We start from the raw sequence: 24,451 nt of genomic DNA, 5'->3' as shown, positions 1-24,451 counted from the left end.
GCAAATTTACACCAGTGAATGCTAAACATGCTAGCATTTGATGCTAACATTAGACAGCAATGCTGACAGACATACTAGTGGAAATTAGGACATGGTAAATCTTGGTGTACCCCATGTGAACAGTAGATAAGCGTCTTTTTGGTATTTCATCACTGTCGCTCTCCAAATTTGGCGATGCCTTTACTGACCCAACCCTTCTGCAGTGGAGAACCAGCCTGGCCAGGCTTAATGCCCAGAAGAAGTCAGAGAAATAACGCAAAAGGGTGGACTACCACCCTGAAGGGACCGCTGCCTTTCACCTGCTAGGGGCCACGGGTAGACGACTGCCCCAAACAAGCTGACCCCTCATTTCAGGGCCCGTTGCTGTAGCGTTTCCTCAGGTTCCACAATAAAACCGCTTCTCCATTTCTAGGGCCTTTTCTGTACCTAAGGTCTCCTGACGCTCCGTTCCCCGTCACGTACGACAGCTTGTCTCACAATCCTTACAGGCTCTTTACGGACTCTTGCTAGAGCCATTATTTATCAATATAAAAAACACAACACAGTGGCAATTATTAAACTAAATATGTTATTCGTCAAACAAAACATAATAAATAATGAGGTTGACCTGCAAACTGGTAACTATGCCAACACAATATAAATGACAACTAAAAAATATAAATGACAATTAAAAATGCCAACACAATATATGAGTTTGCAGTTACATTCAAATGTACCTGGAAAAAGACATGATGGAGGAACAATACACACACATCTCAGTAATATTTATCTTCTCACTAAATGCATAGAAAGCCAATATTTCCTTGGGAAAGACAAATAGTTCTGGGCCTATTTCTTGTTACAGGTTTCCTTGATTGCTTTGTCATGTCCCACAAAATATTCTGAAAATTCTCATGACTATAAGAGCATTTCTTAAATACTTCTTCAGTTCTTACGGTTTCTCTCGATCGCTTTGGCATATCTCTTGAAACATACAGATTTTCTTCATTGCTTTGGCACATTTCATGAAACATAATTAATGTTCCCACAATTCTAACAATTTCTCAAAACTGTTTAAGCATATAGCAAAACCCTGTGGTTCAACTGCCATTATTAGTCGACTAATACAAGTCTTCCATAAGGGTCATCTAGGAACTACAGTATATTGTATGGGCCAGTGGCTGATTCATGCACCATCAAACCATTGTTGGATAACATGTGATGCTGGCCCATCCCATGGACTCTTTTCCCAATTACATTTATTCCTCTCCTTTCTCTACCATGTAATCTTTATTTCACTGCCACTCATCTACCTCTAGAAACATCTCTTTTCCAAACCTGTGTTTACAAACGTGTTTATGAGACTGAAAACAAATCATGCTATTGTATTTTTTTGTTTCGATTTAGAATATATTTCAATATTGTCACTGTAGAAATGCAGCAAATTGCAGCAATGCAGCTTCAAATATATTTCTTAACAGTTTCGAAAACAGTAGCCTATGTAAGCATGTACAAAACGGACTGTAAATGCACTGGTGGTGGAGCTGGAATGAAAAAAAGAATCCATGAGTTTTGTAATAAAAAATTATCCATAGTTTAGTCCTCATTGACTTCTGTTTCGCTAACTCTGTGAGGAGTTTTGAGAATGTGACTTTAGTATGAGGAAATGTTTGTTAGCAACTGTAAAAAGCAGTAAATAAAATTAATAAAATGCAGTTGATTTTCTTTTCAGCTACATACCTACCCAGTTGTTTTTGCAATCTCATTATCTTCTATACAAAAGAGGACATCCTTGGAAACTTTCCCTTTGAAAACATGGGTTAGGCAAAATATGTTTATAGAGGAAGAAGAATGGCAGGGAGAGGGAATGAAGAACAAATGTTTGGTGAAAGGAGGAAAGGAAAAATTGTCACTGGAACAACAGCAACAGGCCGGAGAGGGGATAACATCAAAATGTGTGTGTAGCAATGATGGTTGGACGTTACATAAACCAGTCATTGGCCCATACAACACAAAACTATATGGAAGCCTTGTGAGAGCGGAGAAGAGAGTGTGAGTGACAATAGATCAGCCAGCCTTTGTTGTGTAGGATAAGGTTCTATTTCCCCACCCAGCTGCAGTTACAGATTGGTTTGTAGCACATGACAGGATCTCCTCATTTTCCTGCCACTATACTCACCCTTCCTAAACCCAATTGAGGATTTTTTTGTGTAGTAGTGGAAAGCAAAGGACCTCCATCCATATAGTGAGGGTCGCCGGGTACGCGGGTTAACGCACAGGCACAAGCCGGCAGGAAGCAGGCGGGCAGGCAGGGAAAATACGGGGCAGGTAGGCAGAAGACAGGGAAACTAGGGGTTTATTATGGGGACCAGGTACAGGAACCATCCACTGACGCTAACCAACATCAATGACGGACCAAAACCAAGGCAAGACATGGACTGAAATAGACAGAAGACATGGCGAAATAACGAGGTACAGCTGGGTACGATTGGGGAAGCACACGTGGATAATCAGGGGGCGTGGCACACACGAGGATCAGACGAGCCGGGCATGACACACATAACCAAATGTCCTTATTGGATGCTAAGTATGCTGGATGCCCAGATGTTTCCTTTGAGCATGCTAAAAGATACTTTCTCAGATGCACCACCAGAGAAGACATTAGATGTGATGTGGAAGATACATGTATATCAGGGTCAGTGCCTATCCAATCCCGCCCTTTGTGTCTTCTCTCTGTCTGACCAGCAGGTGTTGCTGGCCTTCCTGTCGCCTTACAGCCCTAGTGTATCTAAGCCCCTAGTGTGTTTCTCTTGCTCCCTGGACTGCTGCATGGCTCAGTGGGGCTCTCAGAGACTGAGTATGTGTTGGTTACAGGTTTGAACCATGCTGAGTTCTAGTGTTACCTCTTTATCTAATTATTGGATTTTGTTCCCTAGTGTTTATTTTCTGTCTTAGTTGTCTTGCCCTTGCTTTAACCTCCTTGTGTTTTTTCTGGCTTTGTTTTGTACATTTTGATTCTGTGATTAGCTTTGCTTCGTAACCCCAGTGTCAGATAATGTCTCCCAGTTTGATGTCTGTTCAGTTTCTTTGTTCTGTGCTCATCGTTGCTAATTTGCTCCACCTGTTGCCTGTTTTCCGTGTGTTAATTGTTTAATCTGTTTCTAGTTGTTCTGCACCCTCTGTGGCTAATTGTCTTATGCTCTTCACCTCTCTCATTAGCCTGGTTATTTGAATGTATTTAACTACCCGTTTCGAGTCCCTCTGCTAGTCTGTCATTGTTAATGTTACTACGTGTTGGATCGTCACCTTTTTCCTGCCTGTGTCATGCTGCACTGTAACAATGTCTTCAAATCCAGAAGTGAGGATGGACTAGCATTGTTTTATACATGTAAATTGGTGTAAAATACATTTGTTTCAATTATCATTACAGTAATGCAATTATTACAGTTTTGTTGTTATTACTGTAATACATTCAAAAACACTGTAAAGATGAAAGTCGTTAAAGCATATTGCAACACTTCTTATTCATTACTGTAATGTATATGATTGGACATTCTCTAGAGTAAAAAGGTGTCACTGTCTAACGGAACACTGATTTGTGTAATAAAAAAAAAAATCAAACACTTCAAAAACAAAATCATGCTTTATTTATTGCTCCTTGATAGTATTTTTAGGTGATGATGTTGAGTGACAAAGTATGCTTACCAGTTGAGAACTTGTACAGAATATGTTTTGAGGGAATGTATGAAGTGTTTGGCTGATTTTTGTGTATATTGGGGAGTGTTTAGATTTGCCCAAAAGTTATTTTGGAAATGGAACAAATGTGAAGAGTTGAAAACTGCACATATACACTCACTGTTCACTGAATTTGGTCCTGATATTTTCATGCAATAGAATGCGTAGAATAACAGAGAATGATGTGTTACACGAATAATATGCAACCAGTAGCAGTTCAAAGGCTGTTAATGAGAACTGTTAACTGTTAACAGAGCCAGAGGAAGGCTACAAGTGCAAATTGCCAGGGACCAAAGTCAAAGGACAGTTTCCTGTACCTTGTTAAATCCATGTTTTGAGGAATTCAGGCTGTTCTGTAGGCAAGAAGGAGTCTTACCTTTTACTAGTTGTATTTAATAAAGTGGCCTTGGAGCGCTTATAGAAACAGAAACACACACACACACACACACACACACACACACACACACACATATATATATATATATATATATATATATATATATATATATATATAGTCCTTTTCGTTTGTCTTTGACACAGAGATTTTGTTGAAATTCACTTGCTTTTTTTAAGATTTTACAATGTTTATGTTGTACTGAGGGACTGTCACAAGTCTTTCATCTGATTCTCAGTAAGACTTCTTCAATTCCCATAATCCACTGGTATTTGGTTGCTTTCATGATGAATAACTGAGAACTGTGTGGACGAATTCTTAAAGAGATCTTTGGTTTATGCCACTCTTGCAGTTAAAAGACTGCCATAAGCCTTGGCTTGCAAGGCGTCAGCTAATTATACAAATTTTAGCTGATTAATCTTTAAACTGCATTCAGTTATAGCCATTTAAATACCTACTGATCCAGTGCAGGATGAAATTGAGAATGTATACAATTAATTAAACATTTCCGGTTACATGTTTTAGAATGCTCATCGACTGGAAGACCCTGCTGATAACAATAGGTATAACACCCATAAAAACAGACCACCGCTCACTGCTTGCCAAATTTTATTCAAATTCAACTGGGGATTGCTGTGCCTGTTGTTTTTATATCACTGTTCTAGTTCTTTAATTTTATATTTATACATGTAATGTTTGGTACATTAATGGAATCTGGCTGTATGATCAAATCGCTTTTTTTTATGCAGGGAATATACATCATGTAGCAAAGTGCAACTGTATTGCAATTCAGCGAATACTACACAAAGATATTAGAAAATCTTACAAAATGCAAGCGACTTTAAATATTAAATAATTAAAATATATTAATGAGGAGAACATGTACCGCATCACCTACTTTTATCTTTAGGCGTGACTGATTTAGCCATTGGATCAGTCCCAGGAAATGTAATATCCAGTCACAGGGGTTATATCCCATGCTCACAGGCAGACGGCGAAAAACATTGACGGACTTTACTACAGAGACTTGTTCTTTCGCAAACTTAATACAAACTATTTAAACTTTGCTAAAAAATCAACGATTCAACTATTTATAGCGGTGAGTTATGTGAGGGATATGAGGAAGAGACATTGAGCTCGTTTTTGTTACTTGGCTATCTTAAATTAAATGTAGAAGTAAACAACTATTACGTTGTAGACAAATACATAGGAGAAATAATGCTGTGTTCTTACCGACTTGTTGTAAAATTTATTTAAAATAGTATATGCTACAGTTAACATTTTACCGACGATTATAAAATCTTTACGTATATTTAAATGCATTCACTTGCGCTAATTTATTTTTTTTTCCACGGGGACGACGAATAATTTGGCCTTTGGTTGTGCTCTAAATTTTAGGATTATTTTTCATTTCAATATATACGTGTTTTGATGTAGCAAAAATATCCTTTGTCTTTAAATGTCTATATTCTTTGTTTCTTAAGTATACTTTTGCTATAATTTTTTTATTAAAATATAGCCTATGCTAAATATATCCGTTGTTTACAAACAGCTGTCAGTCTTTTGCGCAAACAATTTTTACCGTTATATGTCAATATAGTTTAGTGATTGCACGTTAGTGGCAGACTTTCAACATAATACCATAGGAATACACAAATAAATTAATAAACAAAGGAATAAATCCGGCAGTTATTAGTAGTCTTGTTCCATAGTGTAACGCTTCTCGCCGCGTACGGCCTATCGCTGTGCCACATTAACGCTGACTCTGTATTATGGAGGTTCCGGTAGGATTAGGAGGAGTTTCTGACTCCACAGATACCATTTTCCGCGGACCTTATCGAAGCGTTTTCCATAACGTGCGAGTAGCGTTCCAGAGTAATAGCGATATCTTGGAAAGCTTCGACTTTCCAAATTCAAAGCATAGTTTCCTGCAGAAGAGTCGCCTCTGGGAAATGCGCCAGACTAGCAAAGAGTTACCCTGTAAAGGATTATGTTATGGGACGTCTCATAATTCCGATACCGAAGTAAAGGAAACTGAAAGTACTAGGATATTCAGAGACCCCGATTCTGAAACTAGTAGCATTAACTTTGCAAAAACCATATTAGATTACAAAAGTGATCTTTCAGTGCTCGACTCCACCGATAATGCAGAAAATAATGCCTCCGATGTCTATTCTGACTCCAACTCCTCTAACGCGGAACAAAACCCATGTGTACCAACTGCGCCTCAGCATAGAGCTGAAATAAATCCCAACAGTGACGCTGGTGTCGGGATCAGTTGCTCTGAGTCCGCTTGCACAACCATCTCAGAAACAGCAAAGGAGCTTTTCAGAGCCGTTTCTGTGTCTCTTGGTCTGAACTTGGACTCAAATGAGATGAATGATCCGGGACCCAGTCAAGCTTCTTGTCTTGAAAATGACCGAAGAGAAGAACATTATTTGTTTGAAGTGCCTTTCATGGACCGTGCAGTGGCTGGATCAAGTACTGTGGCAGATTACAAATGCGCGGAGACACACGGTGGACAATCAATGCAGAATTACGAGGAAAGAAGTGTTCCTCTAAACCAGTTGAAGAATGATGCCACATATCTCGGTTCTATCAGTTCTAATGGAAATGGGCAAATGCTAAGCCTGACTTCCAAGGAGGGTATGAATGGTACCAGCTCTGTCTCCAGTCAGTTCGACCACCTGTTGCCAGCAAACTTGGCACATTACAGTCACGCAGATCCATCAGCGGATCTTAGCGGCGTCTCCTCTCATTTTACTTTTAAAACTTCAGCGTTCACCAGTGATCAGCGATCGAACATAAAAGACAGATGTTTCGACTACTTAGAGCATAGCGTCAAGGTAAAGTCAGAGGGAATGGACAGCGAAGACAGAGAAACGTGGGGTGACCAGTACACGTATAACGAAAATGGCAGTACGCAGTGTGGACAATCTGGGCTTCGTCTACCTGCATATAATACCGGGCCAAGTCATTCCTTTGCTTGCAATCCGTTTGAATACGGACGAGGTGGGCTTGTTTCGCGGGAGAGAGCAGCGCCTGAGCCGTGGCACCCCGGCGGCATGTTAGATAGAATGCCCTACACCAGTTCTTCTTGTCTGAAGAACGAGGTCACAGACTGGTTGGAAATACCTTACTCGGATATAAGGTAAGGATGCAAGGTATTTGCCTCTCTATAGATCTAAAGGGACAAACATTTACAAAACTATTTACAGAGTCCCGTTTATTATATAAATTTATGGTAATTGTAAATAGTCTAGAAATACGTTGATCTGCCTTAATGTGTTTTGATTTTTTTAAAATTATTATTCAGGTACAATTTCTTTCAGTTTAATATAATTTTACCTTACTTAACACTAGAACTGCCAAATCTACGCAAATTTGCGTAAATTCCCTGGGCCTAACACCTACTAGCATCCCTGCTGAGAGTTTCTTGGGCCATTGTCCTCCTGCTTTTGTTGTGCAAACACACCCATTACCTGTGAGGCCTGGCACATTTGCATTTTTTTACTCAGAGCAGCTAAAATCCAAGGCAGGCTGTGTGACATGGAAACCTTCACAAAAGTCTGCCATATCTATACCAAATATCCCACATGCTGACTGACCTGCAAATATGAAAGACACACATTCACAAAATATATGGAAGCACAAGTCTGTTTTATTTATAAAAAAAATTGAGTGTTTCAAACTTTGCAGTGTTTGCAGACCCAGTGACCATCATCCCTGCATTTGGCGCAAGTGAATTTGTAACACTTTGCACTGGTAAACCTGCTGCGGTTTCTGTTGCAGTTCTCCTGTACCTGACACTGAGTTGTCCATACAAGTCCTGGCACAGCAGCAGCCTTCCTCTGTCCCCATAGCCTTTTGTGGCATAAATTGGCAATGGAGTTCCTTGGCTAGATGACTCAAAAATAATCTTCTTTTGCCTTCCCACCCTGTACATGCCTTGTACAGAACGTAGGAATTTGCCACCACCAGGTCCAGCATGTTGTAAAATACAGCTACTGGCCACCTGCATGTTGCTGCTCTTACGGAATACATGCGCGCCATTTGGTCCAACACATTTACACCACACTATAACAGCAGAGAGAGAGAGAGTCATGAGTGTATTTGCTTTTTTTCTACCTTCTTTCTATATAGGCCTGTATAGTACATATCAGAAAACATTGTAGCACTGATGTAAAATTATACACACATTCACATACCTTCATGTGGTTATAGTCTGTTATCGTGTTGGGTTTCCTCTTTCTGCCTTCACAGATCGCCACATCTTGGTCCAAGGAACTCAGAACACACACAATCTTGTTTTTTTAGGTGCATAAATTGTCAAGGAGACACTGCCACTTCTAAGCACTGACGCGGAGAATTCCTCTTGCTGTGCAGTGTCCTTTGAAATTGGAGGAAGTTCATACCAAACTTTATTCCCTGTGCTCAGTAGTGTTGTTTTGCGCTGAAGCAGTCTGTGTGACAGTGCCAGTGAGGTGAAGAAATTGTCCGTTGTGACATTTCTCCCGTCATCCAGAAATGGCTCCATCAGACTCATGACCATGTTCTCTGCCAGCCTCTCCCTTTTCTGGTGACTGGGGTCCTTTCCCAAGTTAGGGGACACGTTGCAGACGTATTTGGTCTCCAAATCCGTGGCCATCCAGAACTTGATCCCAAATTTGTCCTGCTTGGATGCGATATACCAAGTGACATGGAATGGATCCACATCTACTCCACGTTGTCTTTCCACCGGTGTCCCTCAGGGCTCGGTTCTTGGCCCTCTCCTATTCTCCCTCTACACTAAATCTCTTGGCGAAGTTATATCCTCACATGGCTTCTCCTACCACTGCTATGCCGATGACACTCAACTCATCCTCTCCTTCCCTCCCTCAGACACTCATGTCTCCACTAAGATCTCTACATGCTTGGCAGACATCTCATCTTGGATGACCACTCACCAGCTAAAACTCAAAACTAGTAAAACTGAGTTGCTTTACATCCCGGCTGACTCATCCCCCCTCCAGGACCTTGCGATCTCCTTTGACAACTCCCTGATCCGTCCTTCGGTTTCTGCTAGAAACCTTGGAGTTACCATAGATGATCGGTTGTCATTTTCCTCACATATCACCAGTCTTTCTCGCTCTTGTCGGTTTCTCCTCTTTAACATCAGGAGGATACGTCCATTTCTTTCCACCCAGGCTACCCAGATACTCGTCCAGTCCCTCGTCATCTCACGCCTTGACTACTGCAACTCGCTTCTAGCGGGTTTACCACTGAGCGCCATCTGTCCTCTCCAACTGATTCAGAATGCAGCTGCTCGTCTTGTTTTCATCCTTCCCAAGTTCTCCCACACCACTCCTTTGCTGCGCTCCCTCCACTGGCTTCCTGTAGCTGCACGCATCAGATTCAAAACACTGATGCTCGCATACAAAGCCAAAAATTCTCTGGCACCATCCTACCTAAAGGACCTCATCACACCCCGCTCTGCACCACGATCTCTCCGATCCTCCAGCACTGCTCGACTGGTCCCACCTCCCCTCAAGGCACAAGGAAGACACGCATCTCGGCTCTTCTCTGTCCTGGCACCTAATTGATGGAATGAACTCCCCCTAGATGTCCGAACAGCTGAATCCTTGAATGTCTTCAAGCGACGACTCAAAACTTTTCTTTTTCAGAAATACCTGACGTAGAACTTCTATATTCTTACTCGACTCTTTTTCTGGTGTGTGTTTTAAAAAAATAAAATAAAATAAAAATTCTGCACTACTCAATGGCGTTCTCAGAGATAGTATTCGTAGCTGGGGTCCTTATTGAGCTAGCATCGGAAATTCATTGCAGAGTCTCAAAGCACTTATGTAAGTCGCTCTGGCTAAGGGCGTCTGCCAAATCCTGTAAATGTAAATGTAAATATACTGCATGGACAATGAACCTTGGTCGAGAACAGCTGTACATCTATGTTCATGTGTTCTCCTGGAGTGAAACTTTCAGCACAGTTCTTGGTGAAGGCTGGCAGAGAACGTGGTCATGAGTCTGATGGAGTCATTTCTGGATGACGGGAGAAATGTCACAATGGACAATTTCTTCACCTCACTGTCACTGTCACACAGACTGCTTCACTTTACTGGGCATGGTGAATAACGTTTGCCGTGAACTTCCTCCATTGGCAAAGGACACTGCACAGGGAGAGGAATTCTCCACGTCAGTGTTTAGAATGGCGCGCATGTATTCAGTACGAGCAGCAACATGCAAGTGGCCAGTAGCTGTGTTTTACAACATGCTGGACTTGGTGGCGGTGAATGCCTACGTTCTGTACAAAGCATCTACAGGGTGGAAAGGAAAAAGAAGATTGTTTCCGATTCTTCTAGCCAAGGAACTCCATTGCCAAATACAGGGATGATGGTCACTGGGTTTTCAAACGCTGCAAACACAGACTTTGAAAGATAGACAGACTGTGTGGGACAGTAACCACTGAGACAAAAGGCAGAAAGATGACGAAGAGATGAACCTGGAACTGAGGCACGGATACATCAATTTTTACATGAACAGCCAAACATGCAAAGCTGGAGAGATCACACAAAAACAAAATTCACTTTTGGTGTTATAATTCAGTGATGGCCAATGAAAATGAAATGACATTTTATTCTGTATGTGTATGAGCATGTCAAAAACCATGGACCATGACTTCACTCAGCTTATGACATTTATATACAAACATGCATTGGAGACTGAAGTGTTAGCATGTTTTCATTTTATTCATTTCATTCTATTAGCAACTTTTCATTCTATTTTCACTCAATTTGTTTTATAAATAACACAGACTTGTGTTTCCATATATTTTGTGAATGTGCGTCTTTCATATTTGCAGGTCAGTCAGCGTGTGGGATATTTGGTATAGATATGGCAGACTTTTGTGAAGGTTTCCATGTCACACACAGAGGTTTAGCCTGCCTTGGATTTGAGCTGCTCTGAGTAAAAAATGCAAATGCGCCAGGCCTCACAGGTAATGGGTGTGTTTGCACAACAAAAGCAGGAGGAGGATGGGGCTGAAGACCTGCGAAAATCACAGCAGGGGTGACAAACACCTTGGGACTCTCAGCAGAGAATAAAAACTCGGTAAATCTAGTGTTAAGGAGTTGGAATGAAATGAAATTTAAATGCAGTGTTAGATTACAACACTTGGGGTCCTTAACTGATTGGAGAATTATTACAGGAGTAGAGATCAGAATAACTTTATATGAGAAACATATTCATAATATTAGTTTTGAAATTGTTTTTCAATTGTTAATTTATTTGTTTTAGTCCCAATAGAAAAATAAAATTTAGGTAAAACCTTAACATTTTGTGCTGCTGGAAATTGCTTTTTTTTTTTTAAATATAAATGATTTTCTTAATTTTTGAGTGTGCAGGAACAACAAAAACCTCACCCACTCTAGGCTGTAGTTAGAATTTACTTTTCGCAGAGGATGCACATAGCTGCTAGAAGATATCTATATCCATATGTTATATTGTCCAAGCATAGACTAGTAGAGTGACTCTGACCATGCTACTGTATGAAGTGTTTTTATTACTAGCTCTGCTATCCTGTTTAGGTGGGGGTGTTTTGTCACGACAGATGAAGACATATTCAAAACATTTAATTGACATACATCCTGCATATCCCTCATTAAACATTGCTTGAATGGATTTAATGTCTGTTTGTAGTCTGATATATCCAGTAAGTGAGGATATATACCGCTTCGTGTGCGGATGTGGCCGTATGGTCCACAAAAGACAGAACTGAACTAAATGCTACACTGCAGAATGCAAATTCTAAGCTAGTTAAACATAAAAAAGAGAATGAAATCATTTAAAAAAAAACATTAAATACCTAAAACAGCGGTTCAATTGGCAATAACAGCTTGTTCAAATAAGCAATCCTTCATTTTGTATATTAGCCTCAAAATTTAATTGTTTCCAAAAATAATTTTATCATTAAAGCTCATATTCTTAAATATCAGTAGTTCCACATAATGCAAAACAATACATTGGGCATGATAGATGCATGAAATTATTCACAGTAAGAGTTTAGTTCTTCATTGTTGTGTTATATCTGCATTTTATTTTAAACTTAAGAACGAAATTGGTAGTTGAACCAAATATATCATGTTGGAGGTTTCAGTTATGTAGTTATGGGACTAAAAACAGTTAATTGAAAACTGGAAATTACATTTTTTTTATTAATACTATGAAAAATAAATTTTGTGATTTATGAGAACCTTACAATGAAAATCCAGTCATTGTTAAAACATCTATGCATTTAAATTTTATGTGTTGTTTTCGATCTCAGCCAGATGTGAACATTCATTTTATCTACAATTCTCATTATGCAAATGATGCTTATTTTTGTGCTTTAAAATGTATGTGTCTCTTACTGGAATTTGCCCTAAAAATGAAACTATAGCTTTTTACTTACTTGGACCATTGTGTATACATAGTGTATACATTTTTGGTGTTAAGTTCGTGTGTGTGTACACAATCTTTTGTTTTGTGCGTGTGTGTGTGTGTCTGTGTACGTCAGTGTGTCTTGAATTTTTTCCCCTCATCATAGCTTTCAATCTCTGCTGAGTTTTATATGAACTAGTCATGAAAAGTACCTTTACTAGCTAAACTGTACAGTGAGCAGTTAATGGCTGTTTGCAAAGTTTACAGTTGAATTAAGCAATAAGAACAGAATGCTAATGGTCTTTATGGCCAGTTTCAATGACTGAAATATTTTTATTTAATGTTTGTCAAATATTACTTTTAAATATTACTCTCACAGTACCGTGTATTTTTATTTATTTAGAAACAGGACAAGAGCACTTATGGTTGGTTTTAGATAATATGTGTTCATTGGTCTTTAATTACAAAACATGGAATGATTTAATTATTGTCTTATTCAATCTCAGAGGCATAATTTATTATTGAATATTGAATGTTTGGTATGCATTATATACACTGTATACAGTTCTTTTACTTTACAGCTTTTTCTTGGAATGAATAGCCTCTTAACAGAGAAGACACAGGCAAAAAATAATATAGGACTATTAAAGGATTCCATGATGAATTACAGAATTATTTTTTTTTTATTTTCAATTTGTACTATTTTGTCTACTTTCTAAAAAACTCTAGCTAGAATTGAATAAAAAAATATTGGATATTGGGATTTTTTAAGTACATATGTGGATTAAATGAACAGTCCGGTCCTCTCTATAATTTTGCATGCTGAATTATCAAGAAAATGGTCCCTTGTTATATTTTCTGTAAAATACCAATTTTAAAACCTTTACTGGGCTCTCCTGTCATAAATATGCAGTCTCAGTCAGCACAAACAAGTGTATTCGGGGTTGACAGCTTGTTAGACAGCTATCTCACCCTTTATATTTGTTGTGCCGCATTACAGTATGACTGTTATGATGTGTTATGACAGTTGTGAGACATGGGTGAAACTTATTGTGCTTGATCCCATCACTGATTAATACTTAATCTGATGACTGAAAATTAACGTCAAGGCAATTATCTTGTAAATCCTGTTCAAATAAACACTGTATTCTGATATTTATGTGTTAGAATATAACGACTACAATTTTTAATGTATTTTTTAAACATGGAGAGTAGCATCAGCTATCTGTATAGCTAAAGACGCAACAAATTACTTCTTATATTTTAAATTGGGATCCATCTCATGAGTTATGTGTTTTTAAAAGAATGATGTACATAATACATATTTGTTAAATTCAGGATAGATTACATCGAATTATTTAATAATTCTAATGTGTGCATGGTAATGTTTTGAAGATTTTGCATATGCTTGTTTTGCTATCAAGGCCATATTTATAATATATTTTTGAGGGGAGATGTCCCCCAATATATATTACAATTATGGCCTTGGCCCCCCTTAATGTTAAGTACATGGCTACAGTCTTGTATGCTATTACTTTTATACAAAATGTTATTGCATAAATGTTAGATTAGCTGTGTTTGGTGAATGGACCAGTACCAGGACTCACTTTTAACATTGAAAAGCTTAGTGTTTCAGGGAAAATCGTTATCACGTTGCACATTATCCATCTACATTGCACAGCGCTGCCGTTGCTCATTGTATTTGTCTTCCTAAAGTTAACACAGAATTGCTTTGCTTGCGTGGCTTTACAAGATTTATATGTTGGGTGTTATGTCTGCTCACCGGGATCTACTATTTGTTTGAAAAACTTGATAACATGCACCTTGGAATATTTCATGGTTTTTAATGCTCACTTGATATTGATGCTTTTCCCTAGTTCTACAAAAGCAAATGGTTGTTAATCATGCAAAAATAATGGACTAGAAAGCCAGATATGAAGCTGATGCAAATGTTAAAATGAAGTCATACTTAAGAATAAATGCAGCCAAATTCGTAATTTGTCATTAATTAGCCATCAAGCTTCTAACTATGTATCCTGGTCAGGGTCACATGGTGTCTGCAGCCCATCTCAGGCAGTGGAGGGCATAAGGCTGGGGAACACCTTGAACAGGATGCCAAACCTTCACAGCGCACGCACACACACACACACACACACACACACACACACACACCCTCTTCAGGCAGTGTAGAGATGCCAGTTAGCCTGCATGTCTTTTGGACCACATGACAGAGAGAGCACACAGTGAGAGCTACTGAGCGATCATGCCATCTGTTAATAATTAAGCGAAAAATATTTAACGGGCGTCTATTAGTTGCTATCATTACTTATTCAGTTAATAAATCGTAATATCTGTGATTTTTTTAAATTTGAACTTTTAAGTCATTTTTTTTCTGCATTTATTGAGCCTCGAAATTTATATTCATGATTTTCATTATTACCACCATTTATGTGTCTCTTATTAAGTCAATGTATGTATCTATTTTTATTACTTTAGCAGAATACAGGAGGATGATTGTTTTTTGTATAGCTTGTAAATAATATAAAAAAAAAAAAATCAAAAAACCTCCTTATACCTTTTACCACATGTTCAATTAAGATATTTGGTGTTATGCTCAGCTGCCCACCTGCAAGATTAAAGGTAGGGATCAGGTGTCAGTCATTTGGGTGGCAAACATAAGCTGGAAGGACACACAAGCAGACAGACCTTGAAAATGGATACTGGCTTTGGGAATATGGAATATTACCTCTTTGGTGGTGAAGGAGTGTGTTAGCGTACCCAGCCTTTTTAGAGAAAATTGGCGAGGTGCTCGAGAACATCACCTATGGCATACTATGGTGCTACTGGGGGTTCTCACTGCTCGTGTGGGGAACAATGGAGATACCTAGAAGGACATGATTGGGAAGAATGTCCTCCTGGATCTAAATCTGACTTGTGAATTGTTGTTGGACATCTGTTCAAGCCATGGACCATCCATAACAAAGATCCTGTTTTAATACAAGGATCAGAAGTGTACATGGTACAGAGAACCCTACGCTAAAGGTCAATGATTGAGTTTCTAGTCATGATATTTTAATTGAGGCTGTGTTTTTTTTTTTAGATGTTACAGTAGGTGAAGAGTGGGGCAGAGCTATCAACCAATCACTGCTTAGTTGTGAGTTGGATTCAGCACATGGACAGGAGGCCAGATGTCTAGAATAGCCCATATTAGCAGTTTTCTTCGGGACAATCTTTGCTTTGCCGGTCTCCGGAGACGGCTGAAAGGTACTGACAGAACAGAATGGCTGCAGCCAAGACAGTCACAGCTGTGGATGGAGAGCCTACTGGCTAGTCTCAGAGACATTTTTTTCCCCCCTGAAAACTGTGTGATGTGTCTGAACTGTGTGCTCAGGAGGGGGAAGCTGGAACCATGCACAGGCTGTGTTCCGGGAAGTGCTGACCACATCTGGGGATATTGTTGGATAGTGGAAGGAACACTTTGACGAACTCCTAAAGCCAGTGGATATGCCCAATCACCAGGAAGTAGATTTTAGTACCTTCTGGTGGATCAGAGTCTTTAACTGCAGCTGAAGTTTCCACAGTGCCCAGAGGCCTCAGTGGTAAAAAGCCTGCAGGGGTTCGATGAAATCTACCCTGAGATGTTAAAAGCACTCAGTGTTGTTGAGGTAATGTGGTAGATGCTCCTGTTTAGTGTTGTATGGAAGGTGGATGAAATAATGAAATAAAAACTCTGACCCTGTTTCAGGAGGATCAAGAATTCTGGTCTGGCAGTGGAAAAGTGGACAAAGGAGCAATGTCATAACCAACTTCAAAACATTAGGAAATTAAATTTTATATGATTCACATATTAAAAATGTATGGTTTTCATGTATGTAATGTTGGCCTACATTAACCAAACATTCAATGTGTGTGTTGGTACTTCAGTGCCTTGCTCCGTTAACCCATATAAAATTTCCGTAGTGTTGAATTACCACAAAGCGTTCAAAAATGACAGTGCATCACATTTTTCTTAGGAAGGAAATTAATTTGTTGTGCTAATATTTTGAGTCAAAGATCTGACAGTGTTCGACGTCTGATCAAAATACATCCATTAATTTGACACGAAAAAATGCAAGCTGCAATTCATTTGTTGTGAAATAGCAAGCAAAAAAGAACAAGCTGGAGGAGGATGATGTCTCAGATAGGATTGTGAAATTTATTACGTAATTACTGTGTGTAATTATACTGTGAGTGAAGATTTAGGATTCGTTTAGCTCACTGTGCTAGATAAGCTTGGTATAGCAGATGGGTTTTCTTTTAGACATAATCATCTCACCACACATACCTGGTCCTTTGCAGGGCAACGTGTGAGTTGTTAGCTTTATTCCTGACATCTGGAGCTCAGATGTAAGTCCAGTCCCAGTTTTATGTATATCTGCACGGGGCATTGACACAAATATCCTGTTGGACATGGTGGTTTTACATGCATATGGCTTCAGTAATTTCAGTGGAATTCAAAAATGTGAAATGTGGAAAATTTCTGAAAACAGAGCAATATGAAGTGCTGTCATGCGTCTTTCCATTGCACATAGATTTCACCTTGTGGCTTAAGAAAGCATGCTGCTTCACTCAGTGAAATGCTTCTGTCGTTGCAGTGAAGACATGGATAATTCCTCAATGTAAACACCACTAGCACACTGTGACATATAAAACATTTATTCACAGCAAAGTTCAGCAGCTAAAAAGCCTCATAGCATTGCCGTCTGACAAAATTTTGAATGCTGCTCATGTAAAGCTGTAATTTGCTGTCTTTGTTGCACACCAGTGGGAGCCAATATGTTGATGTACTCGGGTCTCTGTGAAGAATTACCAAGAACAGTCAACTTTTCTACTACAACCATTTTATTACCATTCTCTGAGCCATTGTGGTCCTGACATATCCGTTGATTCAAAGTATTGCATTAAGGCTTCAACACATTGTTTCAGAAGCTGTGAAGTTGCTATTCTGGCAAAACTGAGTCAGGCCTTTCTGAAAGCTTTCAGGTTTTTTCCACTGGCAACAGTTTATATTCTGCAAATCAAGAATATCAGCAGTGACTTGTTTGGGCACAGCTAAATTTAGTAATTGACAGTTCCTAGTGAATATGGAAACATGATAGCTTTTCCTAGTTCTCACTAATGAGCCTTTGAAGAAATGAATATGTAAACCAGGCAAGAGGTGACCTGCTCGCTGAGTTTTCTTTAGGATGAAATTCTGGAAGAAAGCTCTGATACATAGCAAGTGGTGACCGGTTTCACAACATCCTTTAGCCATTATATCATCTAATAACCATTTTCGGTGAGTGCTGACAAGCTTCTTTCATTCTCTGTTGGAATCTTTGCCCGTTCTTCACATGCAAAAGCCTCTAGCTCATTGATGTTTGATGGCTTCCGTGCTGCACCCCCCTTTTTTAAATCCCACCAAAGATTTTCAGAGGGATATAAATCTGGGGACTGTGAAGGCCAATCCAGGACATTTCAGGATTTATTTCTTAACCAAGTTTTGGTGAACTTGGCGGTGTGCTTGGGATCATTGTCCTGCTGGAAAGTTCAGTGATCACTAAGATTCGGTTTCTGAATAGAAGGCATCATGTTCCTCTTTTAAAGCGGCCAGGTGTTTCTGGGAATCCGTGATGTCAGTTACATGGTCAGGATTGCCATTTCCTGCAACAGAAAACATCCCCACATCATCAATGACCCGCCTCCACGCTTGACTGTGAGGATGGTGTTCTTTTGGTCATAAGCCTGGCCTTTTTCATGCCCGACACACCAAACGGTTCCAATTTAGTTCATTAGCCCATCAAACTGTTTTTGCAAACCTAACAAAATTTCTCCAACCATATTCTAGTTGACCTTTGATGTTTGTGAATGATGTTGACCTTTGTGGTCAAGAGGGGAGTACATTTTGGAACGTGGCCATGAAGTGTCAGGGTGAGCACCCATCTAACCCTGCCTTTTGTGTCTCCTCCCCATTTGGTCAGCAGGTGCTTTTGGATATCCTGTCCTCCTCCTTGTTGTCTATCAAGTCCTTGGTGTGTTTCCCCAGCTCCCTGGACTGCTGCATGGCTTTATTGGCTGAGCGTGTGACTGTAAACCCGTTAGTCATAATTTCGAGGCCAGCCTCCTCTGTTTATTTGTATTTATTATATTTTATTCCCCAGTGTTTCTTTTCTCTTAGTTTTCTTGGTCTTAGTTGTGCATTGTGCTCTGTTTTGGTTTTTGCTTTGTGCCTTTGATTATGTATTACTTGTCTTTGTTATATTACTAGTGTTACATGCTGTGTCTTAGTTTCCCTGTTAATCTCTTAGTTCTATGATTAAGTTTATTAGATCCACCAGTTTTCTGCTTCCCTGTGCCTCATGATTGTTCTACCTGATTGCCTGTTGTCCTCCTCCCTCTTTGATTGGTTAATTGTTTCATGTTTCACTCCCGCGTTTTCGTTACCTGGTTTATTTTGTGTATTTCAGTTCCTTCCTGTATTCCTTGCTTCAGTGGGTTGTTGTGTTGAAGTTCACTGTGAGTTGTTGCTGCCCTGTTTGGAGTTGTAGTAAACCCCTCTGTTGTCTTGGAGCCGCAAAGTGGATCGTTGCCTACCTTATGCCTACACCATGCCCTGCTTCCATGACATGAAGTCTTTATTTATTCAGTGCTTGTCTTGTAGTTGCCACTGAAGCACCTGTGCTGGCCTTTATTAGGTCTTCCTGTAGGTGTTTTGCAGTAACATGGCGGTTTTGCTAAGTTGTCCTGACGAAGCTGTTAAGGGCTTTTGATGACATTGTGGGCTTTCTCCCTCAGCCAAGCAGGTTTGGTGATGTGCCATAAGTTTTAAACTTCCATTGCTCCCAATAGTGCCTCTTGGAATGTTCAAATTTTGGGGGATCTTCTTATACCCGATGCCTCTCAGATACAATACTTTTGTTTTACCGATAATTGCAACTCACCTTCCCCTCCTTCGTGGATGGGGTTTATATATGCAACACAGTTGAAGCTAATAAACAATCTTTATTGAATATCCAAAGGCTTAATTGTGTTTTAGCTCCACTTTAGGCTATAAAACTAGTGGAAGGATTTAAAAGATAGTAATATAGTATAGGTATTTAATAACTGTGCTATAAAATATCCTGTTACTCCTGAATACTACATTATACCTTTCCTTTGTTGATTATACATATAACTCAATTGATAAAGAAGTCATCAAAAGCAAAATCTAGCTCATTGAAAAAACTTTCATTGGTAAATCTTTACAATCTCTGGGGGTTGAATATTTCTGATATTTCTGATTGTGGCTGTAAATGATATAAATATTGCTCAAGAGAATTGGAGGCTCTCTCCCAACTCAATGGATTCTCTAATTGGACAAGAGTAATCCAGACAATCCACAAAAGCTTTTGAAGTAGGGATATTAACTAGGTCCAAAGTAACTCCAGGACTGCATTGCACTACAAATTTGCATTTTCCCAATAGCTCATCCATACTATAGTTTGCGACACTGAATTTCCAGATAATTTCTCAGTTCTCTCAGTTTTTTCTGCAACTAAAAGGAACCAGTAATGCACTGATTTTTGAATCAGAAATGATGAGGTGCTACATAGGTTATGCATACATTGAATTTGTATAGGCTAAATTCGTAAAGTAACAAGGAAATATTTGTCACCTGGGAAACATATTTTAGACATTTTAATGTGATTTATGACCTTTTTTTTTAAACAAACTGATTAATTGCTTTTGTTCATACTGTTTAATGACCCATGGATACTCTGAGGAGAGGACTAAATCCCAAAGATATTTCATTGGAAAATTCGGCTTCAAGCTTTTATGCATCATTGAATATTTACTTAATTATAAATAAAGTGAAGATCATGTGTAATTTGGCTTAATAGTAGGAAACTGCTGGTAAAAAATGTCTGGTTACCTTTTTTGTGAGCTTTTTAGCAAATGGTCATGATGACATGTACTCTTTGCATAGCTCAGCTTAGCTTTCTTTTGCGTTGAAGTAGGAATTTTAGTTTCAGTTTAGTTTTTTATTCTCTTGAAAACTTTTATTTTAAATTCAGTTAAGGGGAATACTTATACAAAATTAAAAATATTAGCAACTACTTTTTCTGTATTAAATGGTATTACACTCCTTGTGATGTACATTAGGATTGTGCAAAAATTCATAATTCATTAATTGTGCCCTATTCCATTCATGAATTAGAATTTGAATTCAATTGGCTGCATCCTGGGGTAGCATGGTGGTGCAGTGGATACCACCCCCCTATGGGACCAGGCTTCGAGTTTCTGACATGGCTCCATGTGTGTGGAGTTTGCATGATCTTCCTTCAGATACAGCAGTCGTTCCCATAGTCTCGGGGACAGGCTCCAGACCTGCGACCTTAAGTAGGACAAGTAGTGACAGAAAATGGATGGATGGCCACGTATTACATGATGTTAGATTGGAATTTAAATTGGAATGATAGGAAGAACAATTAAATTAAATTTCAATTCAAAGAAATATCAATGCAATCACACAACACTGGAATATAATCTATCTATTCATTTGTTTTCTATATGGTAGCTATATATGAGTGAGTGAAGTGTATTTTGTGTGATTATAAGAGCTCTACAAAATGACCTCCAGCAGGCCACTGGTGTGAATTTCTCTGATCAAACAATCAGAAACAGACTTCATGAGGGTGGCCTGAGGGCCCGACGTCCTCTAGTGGACCCTGTACTCATTGCCCGGCACCGTGGAGCTCGATCGGCATTTGCCATGGAATACAAGAACTGGCAGGTCTGCCACTGGTACCCTGTGCTTTTCACAGATAAGAGCAGGTTTACCATGAGCACATGTGACAAACGTGAAAGGGTCTGGAGAAGATGTCTAGAACATTATGCTGCCCATAACATTGTTCAGTATGACCGGTTTGGTGGTGGGTCAGTGATGGTCTGGGGAGGCATATCTATGGAGGGATGCACAGACCCCTACAGGCTAGACAACGGCACCTTGTCTGCCATTAGGTATCAGGATGAAATCTTTGGACCCATTGTCAGACCCTACAGCAGTGCAGTGGGTCCTGGGTTCCTCCTGGTGCACGACAATGCCCGGCCTCATGTGGCAAGAGTATGCAGGCAGTTCCTGGAGGACGAAGGAATTGATGCCATTGACTGGCCCCCATGCTCACCTGACCTAAATCCAGTAGAACGCCTCTGGAACACTATGTTTTGGTCCATCTGACACCGTCAGGTTGCACCTCAGACTGTCCAGGAAGTCAGTCATCCAGATCTGGGAGGAGATTCCCCAGGATGTCCTCTGTCGTCTCATTAGGAGGATGCCCCAACGTTGTCAGGCATGCAAACAAGCATGTGGGGGGCATAGAAACTACTGAGTACTGAGTACGAGTTGCTGCAATGAAATTTGGGCCTACCACATCATTTTTTCACTTGGTTTTCCAGGTGTCTTTGAATCAACCCTCTGTACTGTAGGTTGATGATTTTCATTTCCATCAAACAATATGGCATCCTTTAGTTCCTAACACATTACCTGGTCCTTATCAGTATAGATATATAGCCTGGTTTATTTTTTTTCTCATGTGTTTTCAAATTACTCCTTTAATTTTTTTGAGCAGTGTATTTCGGTTTTGCACAATTTTAACTGCAAAATACAATGTAGATGTTTTTTTTACTTCTAAATATCAGATTGAATGATCTATGATATTTTGCTGCACCTGATGTTTTTAGCTGTCCTTATTTATTCACTTAGCATGTCTATCCAAAATAAGCCGTTGGAAAATGGATGGATGATTTTTTTCAAAGCATCTACACTGTGCACTGCAGTACATATTATTGGAAAGAACATGGTTTTGTTTTGTAGTGTTTAAATATGCCTGTAATATGAAATACAAAATCCAGTGCATAATGGCCAGGATTTGGGTGTAAACAGAACGAAAATTAACTAAAATTACCGCTGACTTTAATAAATTTGTTTAGTTTAACTTACTTTGAATAGTTTGATTAATTAGACCAGTAGCTCTGCCAAAACTAGTTAAGGAATTGGTGGAAAGCCGAAGTGTTCAAGAAATAGTGTTGGGAAAATCTGTCTTACACAATAACATAACTCAATGGATTCTCTAAAAATTTATATAGATAATCCAGGTATATTTCTTATGAGCACGTCCACACTTCAGTGATTTGTGTTAAATATACACGACACTGACATTTTTCATATTGCATAGTGAACAGGGAGATCAGGTCTTTATAGACACATGAAAATGTGCAAATTATACGTCAGGGAAAATTGCCAGTAAATACAAACAGATTTCTAATATAATTCACTGGTATTTAATGTTCAATGCTGGAGGTAACCTGTACTGATTACTGCATTTAAATTACGTAAAAAAATATTTTAGTGATAATTCTGGATACGGGGGCGGCATGGTAGTGCAGTGGTTAGCACTGTTGCCTCACACCTCTGGGACCCGGGTTCGAGTCTCCGCCTGGGTCACATATGTGTGGAGTTTGCATGTTCTCCCCATGTCGTCGTGGGGTTTCCTCCGGGTACTCTGGTTTCCCCCCACAGTCCAAAAACATGCTGAGGCTTATTGGACTTGCTAAATTGCCCGTAGGTGTGCGTGTGAGAGTGAATGGTGTGTGAGTGTACCCTGCGATGGGCTGGCCCCCCATCCTGGGTTGTTCCCTGCCTCGTGCCCATTGCTTCCGGGATAGGCTCCGGACGACCCAGTAGGATAAACGGTTTGGAAAATGGATGGATGGATTCTGGATACACAGATGCATATACTTGTTTTTTTAGCAATTTTCTAAAAATCTAGGCCAAAGAGTGATATCTTGACTAAAAACATGGGAGCTAGCCTATAGTTAGACAGCTGTTATGTTTTGTTACAAGTTTGTCCTTGTCTTTTTTTTATACAAAAATCCTTGGCTGCTTGGTAGGAGGTCTTTGAGGTATAGTTATGTCTGTACACAGTGTCCAGTTACTCTGTCCTCGAAGCTACAAAGCTCACCCACCTCCTCACCCACGCATCTGCACAGTGCTGTGTAGATTTCCCACAACTCTGTTCAGTCTCTGTCACACCTGGGTCATTTTAGCGGGAAGATACAGAGACCCATCTACGTGAGAAATGGGACAATTCATTCTACCTTCTTCGCCCTCAGGCATTGCAGCTGTTGTTCAAGGGTGGGAAAAACGTTGTTAAAATTGTCAGCAATAGGTGACTGGATTTCCATTAAAAGGAATTTCTAAGGGTTAAAAATAAGGAAGTGTTACTTGAGAGATGATTACCATCTCATTTTGTTGCTTTTTAAGGTATGATATTGTTTTTCCAGTGTACTGTTCAAATCAAGTCAACAATATCTGCTTGATTTGGGGTGATTGTTTTGATTACTGTTTCAATTGCACTTAATACTTTTCTTTCATTATGTTCTGATCAATAACTCCTATAAGCACAGACACATGATCATATCAAACAGTCACTGATTATTTGGTTTACCTTAATTACATTAATACTAATGTTATGTCTTAACTCATTGCATTAAAATTGTTCTTATCTGTTGAAATAAACCAAGTTAGTCTTAATTTATTTCTGAGCCCTGATCTGTGATCGATGCATTTGTCTAAAATTATATATATATAAATTTGAGAAATATACTTTTTCATTTTTGTCTGCAAACTATTAGATTTTGCTCCTAAAAATGTCTAAAATTTCTTTGAAGTTTACGTTGCATAAATATTGCATCATAAAGTTTATAGCTATGTTGTTAAAAGATTTATAATGTTGTCAAGAGTTGTATTTCTACTGTGGAGGATAGGGATCAAACTAACATAAATCTGGAATTAGTAGTAAATAAAAGTATGAAAATTGTCATAGTTTGTACATGTGATGTGTTTGTATCTGTGTGTAGATTTATTTATGTAACTGA

General features: G+C 39.1%; 1 protein-coding gene across 1 annotated transcript in view; it reads left to right on the top strand.

Moving 5' to 3' along the window:
• Positions 1 to 5,074: 5,074 nt before the first annotated feature.
• LOC125713472 (androgen receptor-like) overlaps positions 5,075 to 24,451 on the top strand; it is a 40,839-nt gene continuing 21,462 nt past the window's right edge. The window contains exon 1 of the mRNA XM_048984640.1: positions 5,075 to 7,259. Within this exon, the coding sequence (XP_048840597.1) occupies positions 5,881 to 7,259 (1,379 nt within the window). The 5' untranslated portion in view covers positions 5,075 to 5,880. The remainder of the gene's footprint in view (positions 7,260 to 24,451) is intronic.

The sequence above is a fragment of the Brienomyrus brachyistius genome, chromosome 18 (genome assembly GCF_023856365.1).
Source record: "Brienomyrus brachyistius isolate T26 chromosome 18, BBRACH_0.4, whole genome shotgun sequence".
Lineage (NCBI taxonomy): Eukaryota > Metazoa > Chordata > Actinopteri > Osteoglossiformes > Mormyridae > Brienomyrus > Brienomyrus brachyistius.
Note: the sequence above shows the minus strand (reverse complement) of the source record. Positions and strands in the feature narration are given on the sequence as shown.